This window comes from Anolis carolinensis, chromosome 2 (assembly GCF_035594765.1).
Source record: "Anolis carolinensis isolate JA03-04 chromosome 2, rAnoCar3.1.pri, whole genome shotgun sequence".
Taxonomy (NCBI): Eukaryota; Metazoa; Chordata; class Lepidosauria; order Squamata; family Dactyloidae; genus Anolis; species Anolis carolinensis.
Window position 1 is genome coordinate 201,399,729 of NC_085842.1, and position 21,652 is coordinate 201,421,380.

At 42.5% G+C, this 21,652-nt stretch overlaps 1 protein-coding gene across 4 annotated transcripts in view; it reads right to left on the reverse strand.

Moving 5' to 3' along the window:
- The window catches only part of trabd2a (TraB domain containing 2A), a 143,779-nt gene that overhangs the window by 70,179 nt on the left and 51,948 nt on the right, over window positions 1–21,652 (reverse strand). For 3 of the 4 annotated variants that reach the window (XM_008118690.3, XM_008118689.3, XM_008118691.3), the window contains exon 1: window positions 10,543–10,677. The exons of the other annotated variant lie outside the window; for it this stretch is intronic. In XM_008118690.3, coding sequence (XP_008116897.2) covers window positions 10,543–10,653 — 111 coding nt within the window. In that variant the 5' untranslated portion in view covers window positions 10,654–10,677. Of the gene's footprint in view, window positions 1–10,542; window positions 10,678–21,652 lie in introns of those variants that run through there. 4 annotated transcript variants of the gene reach the window in all.

Genomic DNA, 21,652 nt, shown 5'->3' on the forward strand with positions numbered 1-21,652 from the left:
AATACTCAGAAGTGGTTTTGCATTTCCGTCATCTGAAAAATAGCCTACTGCACCTGATATTCATTGGTGGTCTCTCATCCAAGTATGACCCTGAGCTAACCCTGCTTAGCTTTCAAGATCAGACAGGATCTGATGTCTTTAGGATAAACCTGGATTCAAATATCATTTGATCATCAAGTTCACTTACTTCCTCTGTATGTCTGATAGGAACAATCTAAATGACGTTCCAAAAGGGCAGGGACAGAAGAACCACATATGCTATCCTGAGAGGTCAAGATAAAAAATGTGATAAATAATGAGCAAAAACAGACTGCATTAACACTTAAGTTTCTCAGACTTGCCAGGTAACATTGCTATGCATAGTGAATGACCTTGCTGGTTAAAGAGCTGCTCTTTGTCCATTTTCAGGGCAACTTGGAGGAATCAGATTAACACTAAGAAAAGCAACAGGTGGCCACACATTTTAATGGCCGAGTAATCAGGAGATAATGAGCCCTCATTAACACATTTTACCTTCTGGCTATCATTCTGAGCCTTTGCTCTATAGGAAATGAAATGGGAGTTTCAAAGTAGCATGCTCAGGTTGACAGGAAGGCAAGCTCTTACCACAAGCTATTGCCCATGAATACTGAACACAAGGCCAGCCAAAGTTTAGTACTTCTAACTCCTATATCTTTCAGTTAAGCAGGTACAGTAGAGTCTCGCTTATCCAACACAAACGGGCTGGCAGAACTTTGGATAAGCGAAAATGTTGGATAATAAGGAGGGATTAAGGAAAAGCCTATTAAACGCCAAATTACGTTATGGCTTTACAAATTAAGCACCAAAAACATGTTTTACAACAAATTGACAGAAAAAGCAGTTCAATACACGGTAATGTTATGTAATAATTACTGTATTTACAAATTTAGCACGGAAACATTGCAATGTATTGAAAACATTGACTACAAAAACACTGACTACTAAAAGACAGACTGCGTTGGATAATACAGAACATTGGATAAGCGAAGGTTGGATAGGCGAGAATTTACTGTACACAAATCTCATGACTACAAATAAAGCTCCACAACTAAACCAAAACTTTTAAAAAATGATTTGTCACCAAAGAATATGAAACAATGTCAAACTACAAAACCAACAAAATGAAAGTGTACATTTCATTGTAGCAAGAAAAAAATAAGAATAAAGGGGTATAATCCAATCAAAGACACTTTTAATTCAGTGATATAGATGAGACAGTCTGAAACTGTTATCAAATCATTTTTCTTGTGTTAATGTATATCCATCATTGAAGGCCCTGCTTCTATATTAAAACATGATGCAATCTAGAGGTCAGATTACAAAACTGATAGCAAAACAAGTATCAAGTTTTTTTGTCAAACAGTAATCACATTCAAAACTTTATGCAGTTTGTTCACAGTCCAAACAGCATTCTGAGTTAATATGAAAAAAAGCCTAATTCCCATTACTGAGAATTTAGTAGTTAGATCTGCAGTATTCAAATTAAGGTGGTGGTATGGGTTATCTCAACATTCCTTTCAGCATCCCCATATGTTACATCACTATTACCCCCACGATTTTTGTTCCCGGGTTATAAATGTCATTTCCTGATTGGTTCTATCATAATACAGTAGAGTCTCACTTATCCAACACTCGCTTATCCAACATTCTGGATTATCCAATGCATTTTTGTAGTCAATGTTTTCAATATATCATGATATTTTGGTGCTAAATTTGTAAATACAGTAATTACTACATAGCATTACTGCGTATTGAACTATTTTTTCTGCCAAATTTGTTATATAACATTTTGGTGCTTAATTTGTAAAATCATAACCTAATTTGATGTTTAATAGGCTTTTCCTTAATCTCTCTTTATTATCCAACATATTCGCTTATCCAACATTCTGCCAGCCAGTTTACGTTGGATAAGCGAGACTCTACTGTAACACCAAAAAAGTTTATTAACTGCAAAAACTTTTTGTGGGACATCCTGTAGCACATTTTTCTATAGCTTTTCAATGCATAACGCAGAGTCTCAACCAATCCAACATAGTGTGTGGTAGCCACAAAGATGAAGTTTTTGAAGTATAACAACTACTAAAGTACAGCACAATTAAACAAGAAATAACACTTTTGAACCAGGAACAGATTTTTTTTCAATTTTTGTTATAGTTTTTTGTTTTTTAAAAAAAAATGTGTCAGAAGCAACTTGAGAACATACTGCAGGTTGCTTCTGATGTGAGAGAATTGGCTGTCTACAGAAATGTTGCCCAGGGGACGCCCAGATGTGTTACCATCCTGCTGGGAGGCTTTTCTCATATCCCTGCAAACTACAGCTGACAGACAGGAGCTCATCCATCTCATGGATTCGAATCAGCAACCTTCAGGTCAGCAACCCAACCTTCAGGTCAGCAGTTCAGCCAGCACAAGGGTTTTACCCATTGTTCCAGTGGGTTTTATGAGTTCTATTAAGGATCCAGTCAACCCACAAAAACCATTAGGTAATTCTAAGAATTCATAGCAGATGTTGGCTTCCCTGTCAAGATCCTCAATGTCTTGAACTCAAAAGTACGTATGTGTACCTGCCACTCTACTGGAAACCACTGGCAGAGCTTATCCAAAGCTATACATATGTCACAAGGATCCTGATTATGCATTGATTTACTTCCCCATTCCATCAAATTCCAAGGAAGCTGGGAAAGCCATAAAACAAGGAAGAGATGTAAAGGAAGAAACTGAAGCTTAAATTGGGCTAGATTGGAAATCACACACACTCATGGACACTGGAACACAGTTTTGAGTTTTCTCCTGACATTACTTTATCAGGCAATCTCTCCGACAGACATGCTTGTGCACCTCTAGGTGGTACAAACAGCTGTGGCTTTTCCTGGAAAAGACTGTTCTTGCTGCAGTTACACAAGCCTTGGCAACATCTGGATTAGATGGTGTGGTATTCCGTTAAGGGAGCTGCCCCTTGAAAAGTGTGTGAAAATTACAAATAGTATGAAACACTGGAATAGCCAGTTACTGGCATGGGCCTAGATTTATCACTGTTTTCGTACCATGGTTTTATGAGTTGCATTGAGTTCTGAGTTTGTTATTTTGCCAATGGCTTTTAAAGACAAACTACAACTTTATTTTTCTCAGTTAGTCTCAAGGGTGCTACAACATCCCTTTGTATACTTTAAAAGCTCTGAACAATTTGAAATCAGGTTTCATCCAAAATAATTATATTTATATCAACCAACTAGATGAAGGCATCAGGACAGCATGACCTAAATATCTGTCTGAAACATCAGTTGTCGTTTACCAGCATTTTCTACATTTTAGAATAGGCATATTGAATGCAACTAAACAAGACACAACTAAACAAGAATTAATAGCAACTAGGTGTCATGAAACACAATGAAGCAGAACATACGACCAGCTTAATTTCTATTTATTACAGGGAGAATATAGATATCCATATATCTTGTGTAAACTTTTTAAGGAGTTACATTAAACTCTGTGGGATTCCCCTTTGAATGCATGTGCAAACGATGTATCTATTAATTATAGCTATTTTCTACCAAGACAGCCCACTGTTTTTTTTAGAGGTATCTTCTTATCGTTATTAATTATGTTTCCAAATAATTCACCCAAAAAGGATTAAGTTACCTGGGGAGGAGTGTGTGTGTCTGGTGTTTTTTTTCTCCAATGTGCCCAAGACCAGCATCATACTTGTGTCTGTTGACTACAACTGTTACTTTTTCTTCTGGAAGTTTGCCATGGGTCTGCAGCCAATAGCTTACAAACTGGGATTGGGGCATCTATTAATTACAGTTGACTTAAAACAGTTTTTCATGTCACTTTGACTGATACCATGGCAATAAATCCACACAGAAGAAAGCAACACTTAAGACAACCAAGTTTTTTCCTGGATTCTGCTTTACACTGGCTAGATACTTGTCTGAAATGCTTTACAGTCCCTCATACTATTTGGTTGCTTATCTCTCACTGACAGGTGTCAAACTCAGGCACAAGAGGCATGTGCAAGGAATGCAGCCATTCCTAGAAATTAGCTCAGAGGAAAAAATGGCAAACATTTAAAAGGCACGGACTTCCAAATAGGTGTATATAAGGTTATGGCACTACAATACTTCAATTGGCACATCTTATTCAAAGCGCTTCAGGGAAAAGGCTTTCACTCCTTACATTGCAAAATATACTACTGACTTCAGAAGATATCCCACACAAAGGCATCTTCAAGGCAGCATCTTACTATAAACACTACTCAGAAGTTTCATTGCATTCAGTGGCACTTTAATCCCTACTTCAAACTCCAGTTCTACTTGCTCACTCGGAAACAAGCTACAATTGATTCATCAGGATATACCCAGTGACAATCCTTTAGGTAAGGGTGTATTTTGTCCATTTCAAAATAATTTCTGCAGTGCATCCCAGATTGTTTTAATATGCTGGGAATTGTGAGTGTTTCCAGGATATGAGATTAGAGAGGCCATCCATAGAACAATCTGCTAAATTTCTATCAGTGGCTTAAATCCAACTGCAATTCCCAACATTCCTTTAATCAATAGAAGCTGATGAAACGTGTGTAAAACTCATCTATTCAACTGGCCCCCTTCAGCAGAACCTAAAAATTGGATTTCGCTCAGTCTGTTTTGACAACCTGACTTGAAACAGACAGACAGGGTACCGATTTCTGCCAGATAAGATTTCTCAGCAGCCTGCAGGGAGACTTCTAAGGGAGGGAGAAAGAAGAGGGAAAGGAAGGAAAGCTTTAGCTGTGTTAAACCTTGCCATTCTTGAAGGCGTGCATGAGCAAACGCCTCTCATAATAGGAAGACCCCCTCCCCTCCCGGCAGGATGCTGGAGGCACCAGCAAAGGAGTGAGAAGTGTCAAGAGTAAACAAAGCTGCAAAAGCAGCGGACCCAAACAAACAGCAGGCTGGCACCTCCACTGAACCTTATCTCCTTTCCCTGCTGGATCTCATTAAAGGCACTCTAAATCCCATCAAGGGCTAATTTACACCCCGCCCCCACTCCACCATCAGAAGAAGCCAACCTTCCCCCCCCCCCCCAAATTCCCACAGCCCACCCTCCAACCACCAGAAAGGTGTGACCCTCAACAGGCCTGAGAGGGAGGCAACCTCTCCCTCAGATAGGCATGTAGTCAGTCTCAACTGCTGTTGTTTCGAGGTCGGGGGCAAATAGGAAATTACTGCTCAGCTTCAGTGTCACCACTGTGGCCCCTGGTCAAGAGCAAAACCCACGTCAAAGTCCCCTTCCACACAGCTGTATAAAATCCACATTGAACTGGATTATATGGCAGTGTGGACTCAAGATAACCCAGTTCAAAGCAGATATCAAGTATTATATGACATAATATTCTGGGTTATATATGGCTGTGTGGAAGGGCCTTAAGACCCCTTCTACATAGCTGTATATATGGCAGTGTATATTCATATAATTCGGTTCAAAGCAGATAATGTGGATTATTTGCTTTGATAACCATGATTATATGGCAGTGTAGAAGGTGCCTTAGAAGCAAATCCTCAGAAAGCCAGTTCCCAAAGATGCGGGAACAAAGTAAACAAGAGTAAACTTGGTCCTCTCCTACATTGCTATATAAAATCCAGATTATCAAAGCAGATAATCTGGATTTTATAAGGCAGTGTAGAAGGGGCCTCAAATGTACCCAATTGGGCTAGTGGTGACATCCTAGGAGAGCCCCATGACAGTGACACATGAAGGACTCACTGGACCCCAAGCAGAATGATAACTCTTCTAATTATTAACTTTATGTTTGTCCCACCTTTCTTCCATATAGGGTTGAGTCAGGAAGTGCTTCCTCATAGACTAGGGCCGAGTTTTGAAGGATTGCATTAAAGACTTTTCTGGGTTGTTGTGAGTTTTTTGGGCAATAATAATAATAATAATAATAATAATAATAATAATAATAATAATAATTTATCACCCACCCTATCTCCCGGGGGGGAGGGGGGGTGGGCTCAAGGTGGTTTCCAACAAAAGATGGCAAACATTCAATGCCATAATAAACAATAGAAACAAAACAAAGCAAAGCACAATAGTAAATAAACACATAATGGCCATGTACCATATAGTCCAAAAACTGCCATTTCTCCTGCATCTGTGGCAGGCATCCTCAGAAGTTTTTTCAGAGGTTTGTTGGAAATGGGATAAGTGGGGTTTACATATCTGTGGAATGTCCAGGGTGGGAGAAAGAACTCTTGTCTGTTTGAGGCAAGTGTGAATGTTGCAATTGGCCAGCTTGATTAACATTGAAAAGCCTTGCAGCTTCAAAGCTTGGCTGTTGCTGCCTGGGGGCATCCTTTGTTTAGGAGGTGTTAATTGGCACTTGATTGTTAGCTGTCTGGAATTCCCATTTCTGAGTGGTGTTCTTTATTTGCTGTCTTGATTCTGGTGTTTTTTTAAATACTGATAGCCAGATTTTGTTCATTTTCATGGTTTTCTCCTTTGAAATTGAAATTGTCTGCATGTTTGTGGATTTCAATGGCTTCTCTGTGTAGTATGACATGATGGTTGTCCAAGTGGTCCAGCATTTCTGTGTTCTCAAATAATTTACTGTGTCCAGGATGGTTCATCAAGTGCACTGCTATAGCCGACATCTCTGATTGAATTATTCTGCCAAACACCTCGCAAACAAAGGATGTCCCCAAGCAGCAACAGCCAGGCTTGCCAACTGCAACATTCACACTTGCCTCAAACAGACAAGAGTTCTTTCTCCCACCCTGGACATTCCACAGATATATATACACTCCATTTGCCTCATTCCCAACAGATGTCACAAACTGAGGATGTCTGCCATAGATGCAGGTGAAATGTCAGGAGAGAATGCTATTGTAACAAAGCCATACTGCATGAAAACCTCACAGCAACTCAGTGATTCAAGCTGTGAAAGCTTTTGACAACACATTATAGACTTGTCAACGTGAGGCTGAGCTGTGGCTTGACTCAGCCAGGAAAGCCCATCGAGGCGACTCACACTCTCTACGCCTCAAGTCTCACCAAGGAAACGCTCCAAGAAATTCACTTTGAGGTCACCAGAAATTGAAAACCACCAGCAGCAACCTCTAGTTCTGTCTTTTGGGGCTCGATTTGGAAGGTACCTCCTGTCCTCGTGGGTCCAGGAAAGGAGACAGTCTCATGGAGGGTGCTTCAAAGTCCTGTCCATCCTTCTTCAACAATAAAATGACTGTCAAGGGGGCAGTTTAAGGGAGATTCAAACCACCCCTGAAAATTTTCAGGTAAAAAACAACTGGTTTACTCATGAATTTTAACTAGTTAATCAAATCCCCCTGCCAAGTCTATGAGAAGCAAAAATTAGACTCCCTCCAGAACTGCAAGCACTATCTCAACCAAATTTTGATTATTCACATTATCATTACCTACCTTTCTACCAATTTACATAGCTGCAATAGCTGATATAGTGGAAGTGACCAAGTTTTTTTGGGGGGGAGGGGGGATTTGAACTGAACTGCAGGTGAAAACTGAAGAAACTGTGGAAACTGAGATTTCTCCCACTGGTTCATCTAATCCAAGTCCTGCCAAAGAAACCATGGAACAGGAGCAAAGAAAAGAAGTTGTATCATTGTTAGACCTTGGAGTTTATATGAACAAGACTGTTTCCGATGACCAAATGAAAGCTCAATTAGTGCAAAATCCACAAACTTCTTTGTCAGGATATGTATTTCCTGTGGATAAGAAGAAGCACCTAAGATTTCAACTGAAATGGTCCAAAAGATTTCCCTGGTTAGCCTAGTCATTTCATGTACAAGGTGCACTCTGTAAGTACGGTGTGATGTTTGTAGGAGACATTGGGGGTAAAGGTGCTCATCAGAGGCTTGGTGCATTGGTTGCTAAATAGAAAAATGGGATAAGTCTTCTATGAACAACAAAAAAAAGAGTACCACCATAGCAACTTGTGCTTGGCTGAAAACTTCTTGCTAATTCACAGTGGAAAACGTCTTGATGACAAAGGAAATAAGAAGAAAGCAGAAGAAAACAAAAAGAAACTTCTGCCAATTGTGGAAACTATTGCCCTTTGTGGCCGAAAAGAACTGGCTTAAAGAGGGAGTAATGATTCAGGACCTATTATCTATGAAGAACCTTTACACAATGATGGTAATTTCAGAGCCTTGTTGAGATCTCTTGCCACATCAGGAGACACTGGCCTGAAAAGTCATGGCGGGGGTCATAATCTGGGGGTGGAGGTGTGTCAATTAGTTCTGGGTGGGGTTACACTCCCCCTGAAAGACTGTGTTCGGAGCTTGGAAGTGCTCCTGGATCAGTCTCTCCAACTGTCAGTGGAGGAAGATGCAACAGACAGGAGTGCTTATTATCAGCTTCGGCTGATCCGCCAGCTGCACCTCTTCCTAGCTTTGGAGGACCTGAAGATGGTAGTGCACGCACTGCTAACCTCAAGGTTGGACTTCTGCAAGGTGTTGTACATTGGGCTACTCTTGTACCAAGTTCAGAAACTCCAACTGCAGCAGCCAGATTGGTTACAGGAACATCTAGGAGTGAGTATCACACCTATTCTAAAGTCACTCCACTGCCTGCCAATGAGTTTCCAGGCAAAGTGCAAGTTGATGGTTTTGACTTTTAAATCCCTACATGGTTTGGGTTCAGGTTAACCAATGGGATTGCCTTCTCCTGTACAATCTGCCCCGCACACTTCAGTCTTCTGGGAGGGCATCTGCTCCAACTAGCCAGAACCTGACTGGCAACCGTCAACCAGAGGTCCTTTTCATCAGCCACCCACCAATGTGGAACGACCTACCAGTAGTGTTTAAGTGTGCGTCTTTGTAGAGTTTTTGCTGTATATATGTATTTTAATTGTTTTGTAACCCACCTCCAGCCATGATGAGAGGTGGGTAAGAAATAAAATTATTAATAATAATAATAATGTTAGGGCCTTGGTGAGATCTCATGCCAGATCAGGAGACACTGGGCCCTTCCATACAGTCCTATATTCCAGAATATCAAGGCAGAAAATCCCACAATATCTGCTTTGAACTGGCCATATATTCCAGTCCACACTGCCATATATTCCAGTTCAAAGCAGATAATGGAGAAGACAAAGCAGAAGACAGGAGCAGAATTCAAAACAATCTTAACAGATTAGAGAGATGAGCCAAAATTATCAAAATGAAATTCAACAGGGACAAATGCAAGATACTCTACTTAGGCAGAAAAAAATGAAATGCAAAGATACAGAATGGGAGATGCCTGGCTCGAGAGTAGTACATGTAAAAAAGACAAGTGAAACATGAGCCAAGTATGTGATGTGGCGGCAAAATAAGGCCAATGGGATTTTGGCCTGCATATATAGGAGTATCTAGATGGTGGCACAGTGTGTTAAAGTGCTGAGCTGCTGAACTTGCGGACCAAAAGGTCCCAGGTTCAAATTCCGGAAGCGGAATGAGCGCCTGCTGTTAGCTCCAGCTCCTGCCAACCTAGCAGTTTGAAAACATGCAAATGTGAGTAGATCAATAGGTACCACTCTGGCAGGAAGGTAACGGTGTTCCAGGCAGTCATGCCGGCCACATGACCTTGGAGGTGTCTACGGACAACGCCGGCTTTTTGGCTTAGAAATGGAGATGAGCACCAACCCCCAGTGTTGGTCACAACTGGACTTAACATCAGGGGAAACTTTTACCTTTACCTAGATGTCTAGATCCAGGGAGGTCATTCTGCTTTGGTCAGACCACACCTGGAATCACACTATGTCTAATTCTAGACACCACAATTTAAGGGTGGTGTTGACAAGCTGGAAAGTGTCCAGAGGAGGGCGACTTAAATGATCAAGGGACTGGAGAACAAGCCCTATGAAGAGCGGCTTAAAGAGCTGGGCATGTTTAGCCTGCAGAAGAGAGGGCTGAAAGGAGACATGATAGCCATGTATAAATATGTGAGGGGAAATCATAGGGAGGGAGCAAGCTTGTTTGCTGCTGCCCTCGAAACTAGGACGTGAAATAATGGCTTCAAACTACAGGAAAGGAGATTCCATATTAACATGAGGAAGAACTTCACTGTGAGAGCTGTTCAGCAGTGGAACTCTCTGCCGCGGAGTGTGGTGGAGGCTCCTTCTTTGGAGGCTTTTAAGCAGAGGCTGTCGGGAGTGCTTTGAATGCGACTTTCCTGCTTCTTGGCAGAATGGGGTTGGACTGGATGGTCTACGAGGTCTCTTCCAACTCTAGGATTCTAATAAGGGATCTTATTCAGCTGTGTGGAAGGGGCCATTGACCTGAAAAGTCATTTGGGGCGGGTGGAAGTTTCACCCCCTCCCTCCCTGCTGACAAACCGACCCGCGCGCAACTCCAGACAAACTTTCCCCCGCAAAGTGGAAACTCAACTAAACTCTGGAGGCGCGCGGCGTGCTGTTCCTGGTTTCAAAAAGCAGGCGCGACAAAGGCGGGAGAGGGGGCTGCTTCTTATTCCCCGTCCTCCTCTTCCTCAACCCCTCGCCCCTTTCTCCACCGCGAACTTACTTACTTTCCTGTGAAGCTGGCAGCCGGCGGGCTCCGGGCTCTGCTTGGCCCCGGGCAGCAAGAGGAGGAGGAAGAAGAGGCAGGAGCCCAGCCGCCCCTCCGTCGCCCCTACCATCCTCCCCGAGCAGAGCAGAGCAGAGCAGAGCAGCAGAAAGGGCGGGGAGGCTGCCTCCTCACTCGCAGGGGATTCTCTCCCTCTCTCGCTTTCCCACTCGCCTCAGACTCTTCAGAGCGCGAGGTGAGGCTTCCCCCTGTTTTTAAAGAGCCCACTGTGGCTCGCGGCTCACCCCCCCCCCGCCCTTTCTGCTCTGCCTCAGGCGGCCCAATCCCCACTCGCCCCGGAGCCGAGCCTTCCAGGCGCTGCCCCCTCCCCTTAAAGGCTCCCCGGGCCAGAAGAGAGAGAGGAAGGGGGGGAGGGGCCCTCAGCTCCTTGCGCTCAACCTTTGACCCGGGCTCCCTTTAGCCTCCCCACGTTTAGCCACCTAACCCCGAGCCCCCTGCTTCCACGGATCAAGGGGGGCTCAGGGTTCTTCTGGGGCCCCTTCCACACATCTGAACCAAATCCCACATTTTCTAATATTGTGAGTTATTCTGCCTTTGGTATACTGGGGTTATATGGCTGTGTGGAAGGGCCTTCAGATAACCCAGTTCAAAGCAGATATTGTGGGATTATCTGACATGATATTCTGGGTTATATGCCTGTGTGGAAGGGCCCTCAGATAACCCAGTTCAAAGCAGATATTGTGGGATTATCTGACATGATATTCTGGGTGATATTCCTGTGTGGAAGGGCCCTCAGATAACCCAGTTCAAAGCAGATATTGTGGGATTATCTGACATGATATTCTGGGTTATATGCCTGTGTGGAAGGGCCCTCAGATAACCCAGTTCAAAGCAGATATTGTGGGATTATCTGACATGATATTCTGGGTTATATTCCTGTGTGGAAGGGCCCTCAGATAACCCAGTTCAAAGCAGATATTGTGGGATTATCTGACATGATATTCTGGGTTATATGCCTGTGTGGAAGAGCCCTCAGATAACCCAGTTCAAAGCGGATATTGTGGGATTATCTGACATGATATTCTGGGTTATATGCCTGTGTGGAAGAGCCCTCAGATAACCCAGTTCAAAGCGGATATTGTGGGATTATCTGCCATGATATTCTGGGTTATATGGCTGTGTGGAAGAGCCCTCAGATAACCCAGTTCAAAGCAGATATTGTGGGATTATCTGACATGATATTCTGGGTTATATGGCTGTGTGGAAGGGCTTTCAGATAACCCAGGGCCCTTCCACACAGAACCTATATCCCAGAATATCAAGGCGGAAAATCCCACAATATCTACTTTGAGGGTTGTTGTATGTCTTTCAGGCTGTGTGGCCATGTTCCAGAAGTATTCTCTCCTGACGTTTCGCCCACATCTATGGCAGGCATCTCAGAGGTTGTGAGGCATGGATAAACTAGGCAAGGAAGGTAAATATATATCTATGGAGAGTCCAGGGTGTGACAAGAGTCCTTTGTCAGTTGGAAGCCAGCGTTAATGTTGCAATTAATCACCCTAATTAGCATTGGAAAGGTTTGTCTCTTGCCTGGGGGGCATCCTTTGTTCAAAGTCATTAGCTGTCCTTGGGGCTCCTCTGCCCTCAGAGTGTTGCTTCCCATCTACTGTTCTGATTTTTTAATACTGGTAGCCAGATTTTGTTCATTTTCATGGTTTCCTCCTTTCTGTTGAAGTTGTCCACATGCTCGTGGATTTCAGTGGCTTCTCTGTGTAATCTGACATGATAGTTGTTGGAGTGGTCAAGCATTTCTGTGTTCTCAAATAATATACTGTGTCCAGGTTGGTTCATCAGGTGCTCTGCTATGGCTGATTTCTCTGGTTGAGTTAGTCTGCAGTGCCTTTCATGTTCTTCGACTCATGTTTGGGCGCTGCGTTTGGTGGTCCCGATGTAGACTTGTCCACAGCTGCATGGTAGACTCCTGCAGAGGAGAGAGGATCCCTCTTGTCTTTCGCTGACCGTAGCATTTGTTGGATTTTCTTTGTGGGTCTGTAGATAGTTTGTAGGTTGTGCTTCTTCATCAGTTTGCCTATGCGGTCAGTGGTTCCCTTGATGTATGGTAAGAACACCTTTCCTCTGGGTGGATCTTTGTCTTGACTCTCATGGCTTGTTCTTGCCCTTGCAGCTCTTCTGATGTCTGTGGTGGAGTATCCATTGGCCTGTAGAACCCAGTTTAGGTGGTTTAGTTCACCTTGAAGGAGGTGAGGTTCGCAGATTCTTTGTACACGGTCTGTCAGGGCTTTGATTGTGCTTCTTTTTTGACTTGGGTGATGGTTGGAGTTTTTTGAAGGTATCTATCTGTGTGTGTACGTTTTCTGTAAACTGTGTGGCCCAATTGTTGATTGGGTTTGCGGATGACCAGAACATATAGAAATGGCAGTTTTCCTTCCTTTTCTTATTCCATGGTGAATTGGATGTTTGGGTGGATGAACTTTTTTTTTTCCGTGTCAGGAGCAACCTGAGTTGGTTCTGGAGTGAGAGATTTGGCCGTCTGCAGGGACGTTGCCCAGGGGATGCCCGGATGTTTTGATGTTTTTACCATCCTTGTGGGAGGCTTCTCTCATGTCACATGGAGCTGGAGCTGATAGAGGGAGCTCATCCGCGTTCTCCCCGGGTAGGATTCGAACCTGGCAGCCTTCAGGTCAGAAACCCAACCTTCAAGTCACAAGGCTTTAAAACTATGGAAGTGTGGACTCAGATAATGCAGTTCAAAGCAGATATTGTGGGATTTCCCGCCTTGATATTCTGGGATATAGTGCAGTGTGGAAGGGGCCTAGGAGACACTTCAGTTTCCACCAGCAATCCAGATCAAATCCAACTCCCTCTGCCCCCCGAATTAGGCTTTGCCTGCCAGCTATGGGCAGACCAACTTTTATCACTTCCACTATGTCAGCTATTGCAGCTACTGCCATGTAAATTGGTAGACAAGTAGGTAATGATAAGGTAAAGGTAAAGGTTTTCCCTGACGTGAAGTCCAGTCATGTCTGACTCTGGGGGTTGGTGCTCATCTCCATTTCTAAGCCGAAGAGCCGGCGTTGTCCATAGACACCTCCAAGGTCATGTGGCCGGCATGACTGCATGGAGCGCTGTTACCTTCCCACCGGAGCGGTACCTATTGATCTACTCACATTGGTATGTTTTCAAACTGCTAGGTTGGCAGAAGCTGGATCTAACAGCGGCTGCTCACTCCGCTCCCGGGATTTGAACCTGGGACCTTTCGGTCTGTGTGAATAATCCAAATTTGGTTGAGATAGTGTTTCTAGTTCTGGAGGGACTCTGGGCCCTTCCACACAGCCATATAACCCAGAATAACAAGGCAGATAATCCCCAATATCTGCTTTGAACTGGGTTAAATGAGTCCACACTGCCCTTCCACACAACCATATAACCCAGAATATCAAGGGGGGGGGGGGAGTTTCAATCCCTCCTGAATTTTTTTTTTTTTTGGGCTAGGGGCCTGAAGGGAAGGGAGAAGAGCCCTCACCTCCTGCTGCCATGGATGCGGGGGGGGGGGGGGGCGGCTTGGGGTTCTTTTGGCCTGCTTGTAGGGTCTAGAGAGGAGTTTTACAAACTTGTCAGGCTCATTTGAGACAGGCATCCTTTCAGGACCAGGTCATGAAGTCTGAGGCCCCTTCTACAGCTGTATAAGATCCACATTAAACTGGATTATATGGCAGTGTGGACTCAGGCCCCTTCCACACAGCTGTTTAAACATATACATTTAACAGGATTATATGGCAATGTGGACTCAGATAATACAGTTCAACGCACATATTAGGGATTATCTATCTTAATATTCTGGGTTATATGGCTGTGAGGTAGGGCTCCAGATAACTCAGAGCCCTTCGACACAGCCGTATAACCCAGAATATCAAGGCAGAAAATCCCACAATATCTGCTTTCAACTGAGATATCCGAGTCCACACTGCCATATATCCCAGTTCAAAGTAGATATTGTGGGATTTTATTTAGCTGTGTGAAAGGGGCCTTAGTTCAAAGCAGATATTGTGGATTATCTGCTTTGATATTCTGGGTTATCTGGCTAGATCACAGCTTTCCAGACTTGTCAAGCTCTTTTGAGACATGCATCCTTTCAAGACTAGGTCATTCCTTTTGACTAAGGCCCCTTTCACACCGTTGAATAAAATCCCACATTTTCTGCTTTGAACTGAAATATATGTCAGTGTGTACTCAGATAACCCAGTTCAAAGCAGATATTGTGGGATTTTCTGCCTCTTGACTTTTGGTCCACCCTGTACTTCAATTGATTTCAGTCAGAATCAGACATAGGCACTGGAATGTGGGGAGACGATGGCTTCTATCTCAACAAGATTGGGTTTTGTGACCCCCCTCATTAGATGGAAAAAATGGACAACCAGGAATCCTATGTAGTTTAGCCTTCTCAGACATTTATCAGTCACAAATGCAAAAATGTCCAAGCATTAAGCAATGCTAAGAAAGTGGTTCTCATTGAGTTCTCCCAAGAGTAGGGAAGTCTGCCTGCGGTCTATCTTATTGGTACATAACATGAGAGTAAGGGAATTTCTAAGTACACATTGTGCCTGTAAAGAGTCCTCACATTTCAGGATGTTGGGATAGTAACTGAATTTGCCCTCCATCTGCAAGCCTGTCAATCGATTCCTCCATGCCTTAAAAATGGCTCTGCAGTTCATGGAACCAGAGGCTAGAATCCTGTATATACTTTCCTGGAGGTAAGCCCCACTAAACACTGGGGGACTTAAAACACTGTTGCATGTATCATTTTCATGCAGTAAGAGCCCTCCCCTCCAAGTACTATTATGTCCCGTGTTGTCATTATTTTGTTCTCGCCATTTATTACATCGGGGGTTTCCAAACTCTCATCCTCCAGATGTTTTTGGATGGCAGCTTCCAGAATCCCTGATCATTGGCCAAAGCAGCTGAGGTTTCTGGGAGCTGAAGTCCAAAACACCTGGAGGACCTGGATTTGGAAATCACTGATTCAGATCACTTACACTGTGGGTCCTGGGCCCAAATGGGGTCCCCTTAGGTCAATGTTGGGGCCAAAAAATTAGGAACAGTAAAACGTTTCTGAATGCCACCCATTTACACAAATCTGTTAGCAACAGTGTGCAAGGTGGACTCTGCAGAAGATGTTTCAGCTGTACTCCACAAAAAAGGAAAACCAGCCTGTTTAGCAAGCTTTGCAAATGTTTATCTATTATCAGTAAGTGCTTGCATTTTAAACTTACTTTATATGCCTATATACCTGGGATCATGTAAAAATGTATCAGGTGGAAAAAGGTTGTGAGTGGAAAATGTTAAAGGAGCCCTAATTTAGATAATCCATCCATTTCAGAAGCAGTGTTTTGGGGGGACGTAGTAGTATCTTTTCTCTTTGATGTAGGCAGGAAATATTGGAAGGAAAGATAAATTACTGAAACACTTGAAGGCACACAATAACAAGCAGAGTGCTTTAGGAGACTCCTACTTTAGGCATATACCAAGTCTGTTCATGAACACCGCTACGTCCAATTGAAATTTACTCCCAAATTAAGAAAGTATAGCTTTACAAGTCTTGCTCTGGTATAAGATGGAATTCAGGTCCCATCTACACTAACTATGTATGTAATGCAGTTTCAAACTGGTATTGAATAAAGTGGCTTCATAGTACAGGTGGTTGCATGGAAAATCCTGAAACTAGTTTGAGGCCCGGATGTTGATTACACAAACCACAGAGCACTGGTGTACATAAAGGGCTTTAGTTCATGCACATTTGTGGGAGTTGGTTGTCACAGTTTGAATCTTGGCTGCTATAGTTTGAATCTAGCTTCAAACTGCATTAAATAGTCAGTGTAGATGGGGGCCGCTGTAACACTTCTTCAGAGTAAACATAATCAAGATTGGGCTGTCAATCATCCTCATTTCTCTAGGTTGGTGCTATGTCCTGATTGACAGGTTTTATTCAATAAAATCTACACATGAATAAAATAGTTTTGAAAGAAAATGAGTCATTATGCCTTTGTTTATAGATGACATAGTTATGTAAAATAAGAGGCAGAGTTGGAGCAAAGGCATTTGACAAAGAGACATCCTTTTCTGGGAGAGAGAAAGCAAAGGAAGGGGGAATGCTGCCTCCTCTATGGCATCTTCTATCTGCAGCTTGCTTGTGGTGTCTGTATGTGCCTGGCAACTTACGATAACCCCATGAATTTCATAGGTTTTCTCAGGCAAGGAATTAAAATTATTCAATTTTAATTATGCAATATTAATAGATTTCTTACTCATCTTAGAGGATACAAACCTTCACCAAAGAAAATTAGGTACTGTTCCATTATCTAGGCGGAGACCACAGGGGGGTGCTAGACAGAAGGATAGTCCATTTTACAGAGAGAGTTGAACCATTTCACCCCTTTTTCGCTGGTTATTCCCTCTCCTCTCCATGTCATAAACGAGGGTTGTTTCCACTACGGTGACATGGGTGGGGGCAATAACTGGAAAATAGGGTGAAACGGTTTTATTCCTTTAACCCTGTTGCCATCCCTCTTGTGAAATGGACTATGCTTCTCTGTCTAGCACCCCCTTGTGCCTTTCACCTGAATAATACTGTAAATTACAACATACTGCTACAGTAGAGTCTCGCTTATCCAACGTAAATGGGCCGGCAGAATGTTGGATAAGCGAATATGTTGGACAATAAGGAGAGATTAAGGAAAAACTTATTAAACATTAAATTAGGTTATGATTTTACAAATTAAACACCAAAACATCAAGTTATACAACAAATTTGACAGAAAAAGTAGTTCAATACACAGTAATGCTATGTAGTAATTACTGAATTTACGAATTTAGCACCAAAATATCACAATGTATTGAAAACATTGACTACAAAAATGCGTTGGATAATCCAGAACGTTGGATAAGTGAGACTCTACTGTACTTCTAACACAAAAAAATCTAACAATCATCATAAAATCAAGTGTTTAATATGCAAATTGTTAAAATAACAAGTAATAAAACAGTAACAAATAATATCTTCAGTTAAATATACACTGTACTAAAACAATCCAGTGCAAGACTAGAGGAAACAACTCTCTAAAATCCTAAAGCCCAGCAAAGAGGAGGGTCATATCTATTTTCTGGGCATGGGAAATGTTTAAAGCAGTAGTTCTCAACCTGTGGGTCCAGAGATGTTCTGGACTTCAACTCTCAAAAATCCTAACAGCTGGTAAACTGGCTGGGATTTCTGGGAGCTTTAGGCAAAAACACCTGGGGAACCACAGGTTGAGCCTCATACACAGAGGAAGAACTATTTAAAGCTACAGACAATGCAGTTGCTGTTGTCTGTTTTTGGTCTAAAATTATTTAGTCGCTTATGCTCCCTTTATTTTATCAGTTTTATACTGATTTATGCAATACATTTGACATGAAATAAATAAATATATGCAAATATTCCAAAATCTGAAAAAATCCCAAATCCAAAACACTTCTGATCTGAGGTGAAGAGATTGATACTGGGAAGCACAGAAGAAATGTTTTTGAAAACAGGATTGTTTAGGAACAGAGGGGGGGAGGGAGCAGAATTTGAGGACAGAGCTGGGAAGGAGAAGTGAAGGCAGGGGAAAAGGTTTGGTTGCATATATGTGCATGTTCATTTCAATCACTCTGGTCAACTATAAAACCCAAGTGTGGTGCTCTGCTATTGCACCCACCGCTTAGGGTAATTCTGCGAATTAAACTATTGTATTTTAATCTCATTTCTAGTGTCAGATTGGAAATAGATACTAGAGATTTTTGGGCACTGAGCCTCAACACAAGCATTTCATATTAGGAATACTCAACCTATATTATTAACAATATCAACATCAGAGTATGGGGCAAAACATAAAATAATCTCTATAAAAATGTAAAGCCCTTCTTAAGAGTTAAAAGATTACATTTTAAAGCCTTCATTTCACACTACAAAGCCAACAAGGAAGGTACCATAATGTCCCTCTGAGAAAACAGAGCAGGAGGCTACTATAAGAGAAATCAAATAACATCTACAGGAAATTGCAGAAAGGATGGAAATTGTTTGAAACAATAGTCATAGGCAACTTGAAAAGGGAGTCATAATGCCTTTTGTGTACTTGAGCAATTTCAAAATGCGATCAGAGAAGCCAAGGACATAAACCTGCAAAGACAAACACTCAGTGTGCTTCAGAATAACTCTGGTAATATTATTGGCCTAAAATGGGTAGGGGTCGTGGCCCTCCAGATGTTGTTCAAAGGAAAGACAACAGGACCGGCCATGGAAGAAAGTCCCACAGCTTGAGAGTAGTTAGCAAAAAGGCTCTCCCCCAGTAAATTTGCCTTTGATAGTGATACAACTAAGATAAACCCCTCTGAAGTATATCTTAAAACTTGGGTTGGATCATATAGGGCAGTGGTTCTCAGCCTATGGGTCCCTAGATGTTTTGGCTTTCAATTCCCAGAAATCCTAACAGCTGGTAAACTGGCTGGGATTTCTGGGAGTTGTAGGCCAAAACACCTGGGGACCCACAGGTTGAGAACCACTGATATAGCGATATATGTTCTTTTATGACCTCATCATACATGGCAGATTTTGGCGGTAACTCCAGTTGGGCCGCAGCTTTGTCATAGAGCCCACTAGCTTCCACTATACGTGGAAGAAGTACTCCCGGGGCACCTCCGGGGTAAAAGTGTGGCAGAACCAGTCTTTAAAAAGTTTCTGGCAACAACATGGAAAGCTTCCCATGTTGCATTGCTCTCAATGGGGCAAACTGGCTGGCAGACGCTTCCTCACATGTGAGGAAGCCGGAACGGTGCAAGGCGTGGGCAATAGGTCCCCATGCCTCCTGAACAGGTGGTGCTGGGATTACTGTGATCCGCAGAGATTCAGGTGACACATGCAACAAGGTAGTTAGATACCCTGGATGCAAGCAGTACATGAATCCACCAGGTCACTGAGGTGCAGCAAAATAGAAGGGACTCACTCCTTCTGTTCAGTTCCTGGCATAAATCATTCACTAAGGCACCCAAGATTACCTGTATCTCATAATCCAGCCTGAGGCAAGATTGAAATGGATTCAGAATATGTTTAATCAACAAACCACTAGAACTGGAGACTACTATACGCTCCAGAACCTTGCCCACTGTAGTTCCACTCTAGAACAGACCTATTGAATTAACGAGACTCTGATAAGTCAGCAGTATAGGTTCCATTGATTCAGAGGCTCTTCTCTCACTGGGATTCAGCCAGATTTAGATTAGACTGTAAACAGGAATCTGTGACACTGGGAACTAAATTCAATTGCAAGTGCAAGCAAATTCAATTGCAAGAGACTAAGATCAATGTCACACTAGAGCCTAAAGCACAGGCAAAGAGTCTGCATCTTATGTGAAATCCTGTGGTTGTCTCCTGCAGAATCCTGGGGCTTGTAGTTTAGGGGAACGGCCTTTAAATGCTTAGCACAGTGGTTCTCAACCTGAGGTCTCCAGATGTTTTTGGCCTACAACTCCCAGAAATCCCAGCCAGTTTACCAGCTGTTAGGATTTCTGGTAGTTTAAGGCCAAAAACATCTGGGGACCCCCGGTTGAGAACCACTGGAGCTGAAAAGGTCCTGGGTCTTGTTAAACCCAGAAATTCTGCAGGAAGTAGCCATAGGATTTCAGACGAGATGCAGACTCTTTGCCTACTCATTAAGCTGTACGAGGTTATGTAAGTGTTGACAGGACAAGTCCCATTTATTTAATGGGCCTGATTTAGTTGGCCAAACAATTGCATTTTGACCTAGAACTTGAAGCTATTTCATGAGTTCATGTCAAGGGCAATCTATGAAATGGGGGCTTCCTGGTTCACAGCTCCTCTATGATGTTATGCAATGTTGCTAAAGTTAGATTTACTGTGGGTGCCTCATGGCAAGAAATAGAAGCACCATAAAGAGAAAAGTGCTGCATCATAGTCCTTCTGGTACAACATAAAGAAGTGGTGTAAAAGAAAAGCTAAGATAAAAATAACTTTAATGACAGAATAGCTAATGTTCACAGGAGGAAGGAAGAAAATTTCACCCATATTTTCACTTGATGGAAATGATGTAATTTGATCTTTTATTCTACTGCAAAAAGGACACATGTAGGTTAATGGATAAGAGTTTGAGCTGGAAGTTTCTCATTCAGATCTTAACCGGAGGCATAAAAGCAATGGGTGACTTTTGCCATGCCTTAATACATCTCCCATATGTAATTGGATATAACAATATTTGTTTGCTTCATCGCGACATTAGGAGGAGTCATTCGATTACAGGTATAGTGCTTTGAACAGTTCACAAATGTGCAAGACAAATTCTAAATTTTGTAAATTATTACAGGAGTGCAAGCAGACAGGTGAAATATATATGACAGCTACTTCCCTAAATACCTTGTAAACTCCCATGAATGCTTAGCAGTGAGCCGTGACAGTTAAAGTGGTGTCAAATTGCATTAATTCTACAGTGTAGATGCACCCTATACATGTAGTTGCACTACAGTTTGCTGCTACTTTCATTGTTTGGCTGTGTCTTAAAGAACCCTGAGAGTTGAAGACAAGGAACATAAACTCTTAGAACAGTGAATCCACACTTTTGTCCTGCAGATGTTTTGGACTTCAGCTCTCCAAATGCCTGTGCCATCTTGGCCATTGCTTAGGTAATCTGGGAGCTAATACCTGGAGGACCAAAGTTTGAAAACCACACTCTACTCTTGAAGAGCTCTCTTTGAAACTACAGTTCTCCAAAAGAAAACTGGTTTAACAAACTAAAAATCCCAGGATTTCCTACAATGTGTATGTATGTAAAAGATACACTCCACATGTTATCCTAAATGTGCTGTTTTAAATGGGAGCTTTTCCCAATCAGCATTTGAAGCAAGTGCCACGTATTTTGTATTGGGAGTGTAGGAGGAATGTTACTCTGCTCTCCTCACATTCTGTAGCTTCATGAAAATCCAGTGAGAACTTGCACTTAGCATTAATTTTTCTTTTAAAAAATTGTATATAGTATAGCAATTATTTGTGACTATCTGTGGATAATGGT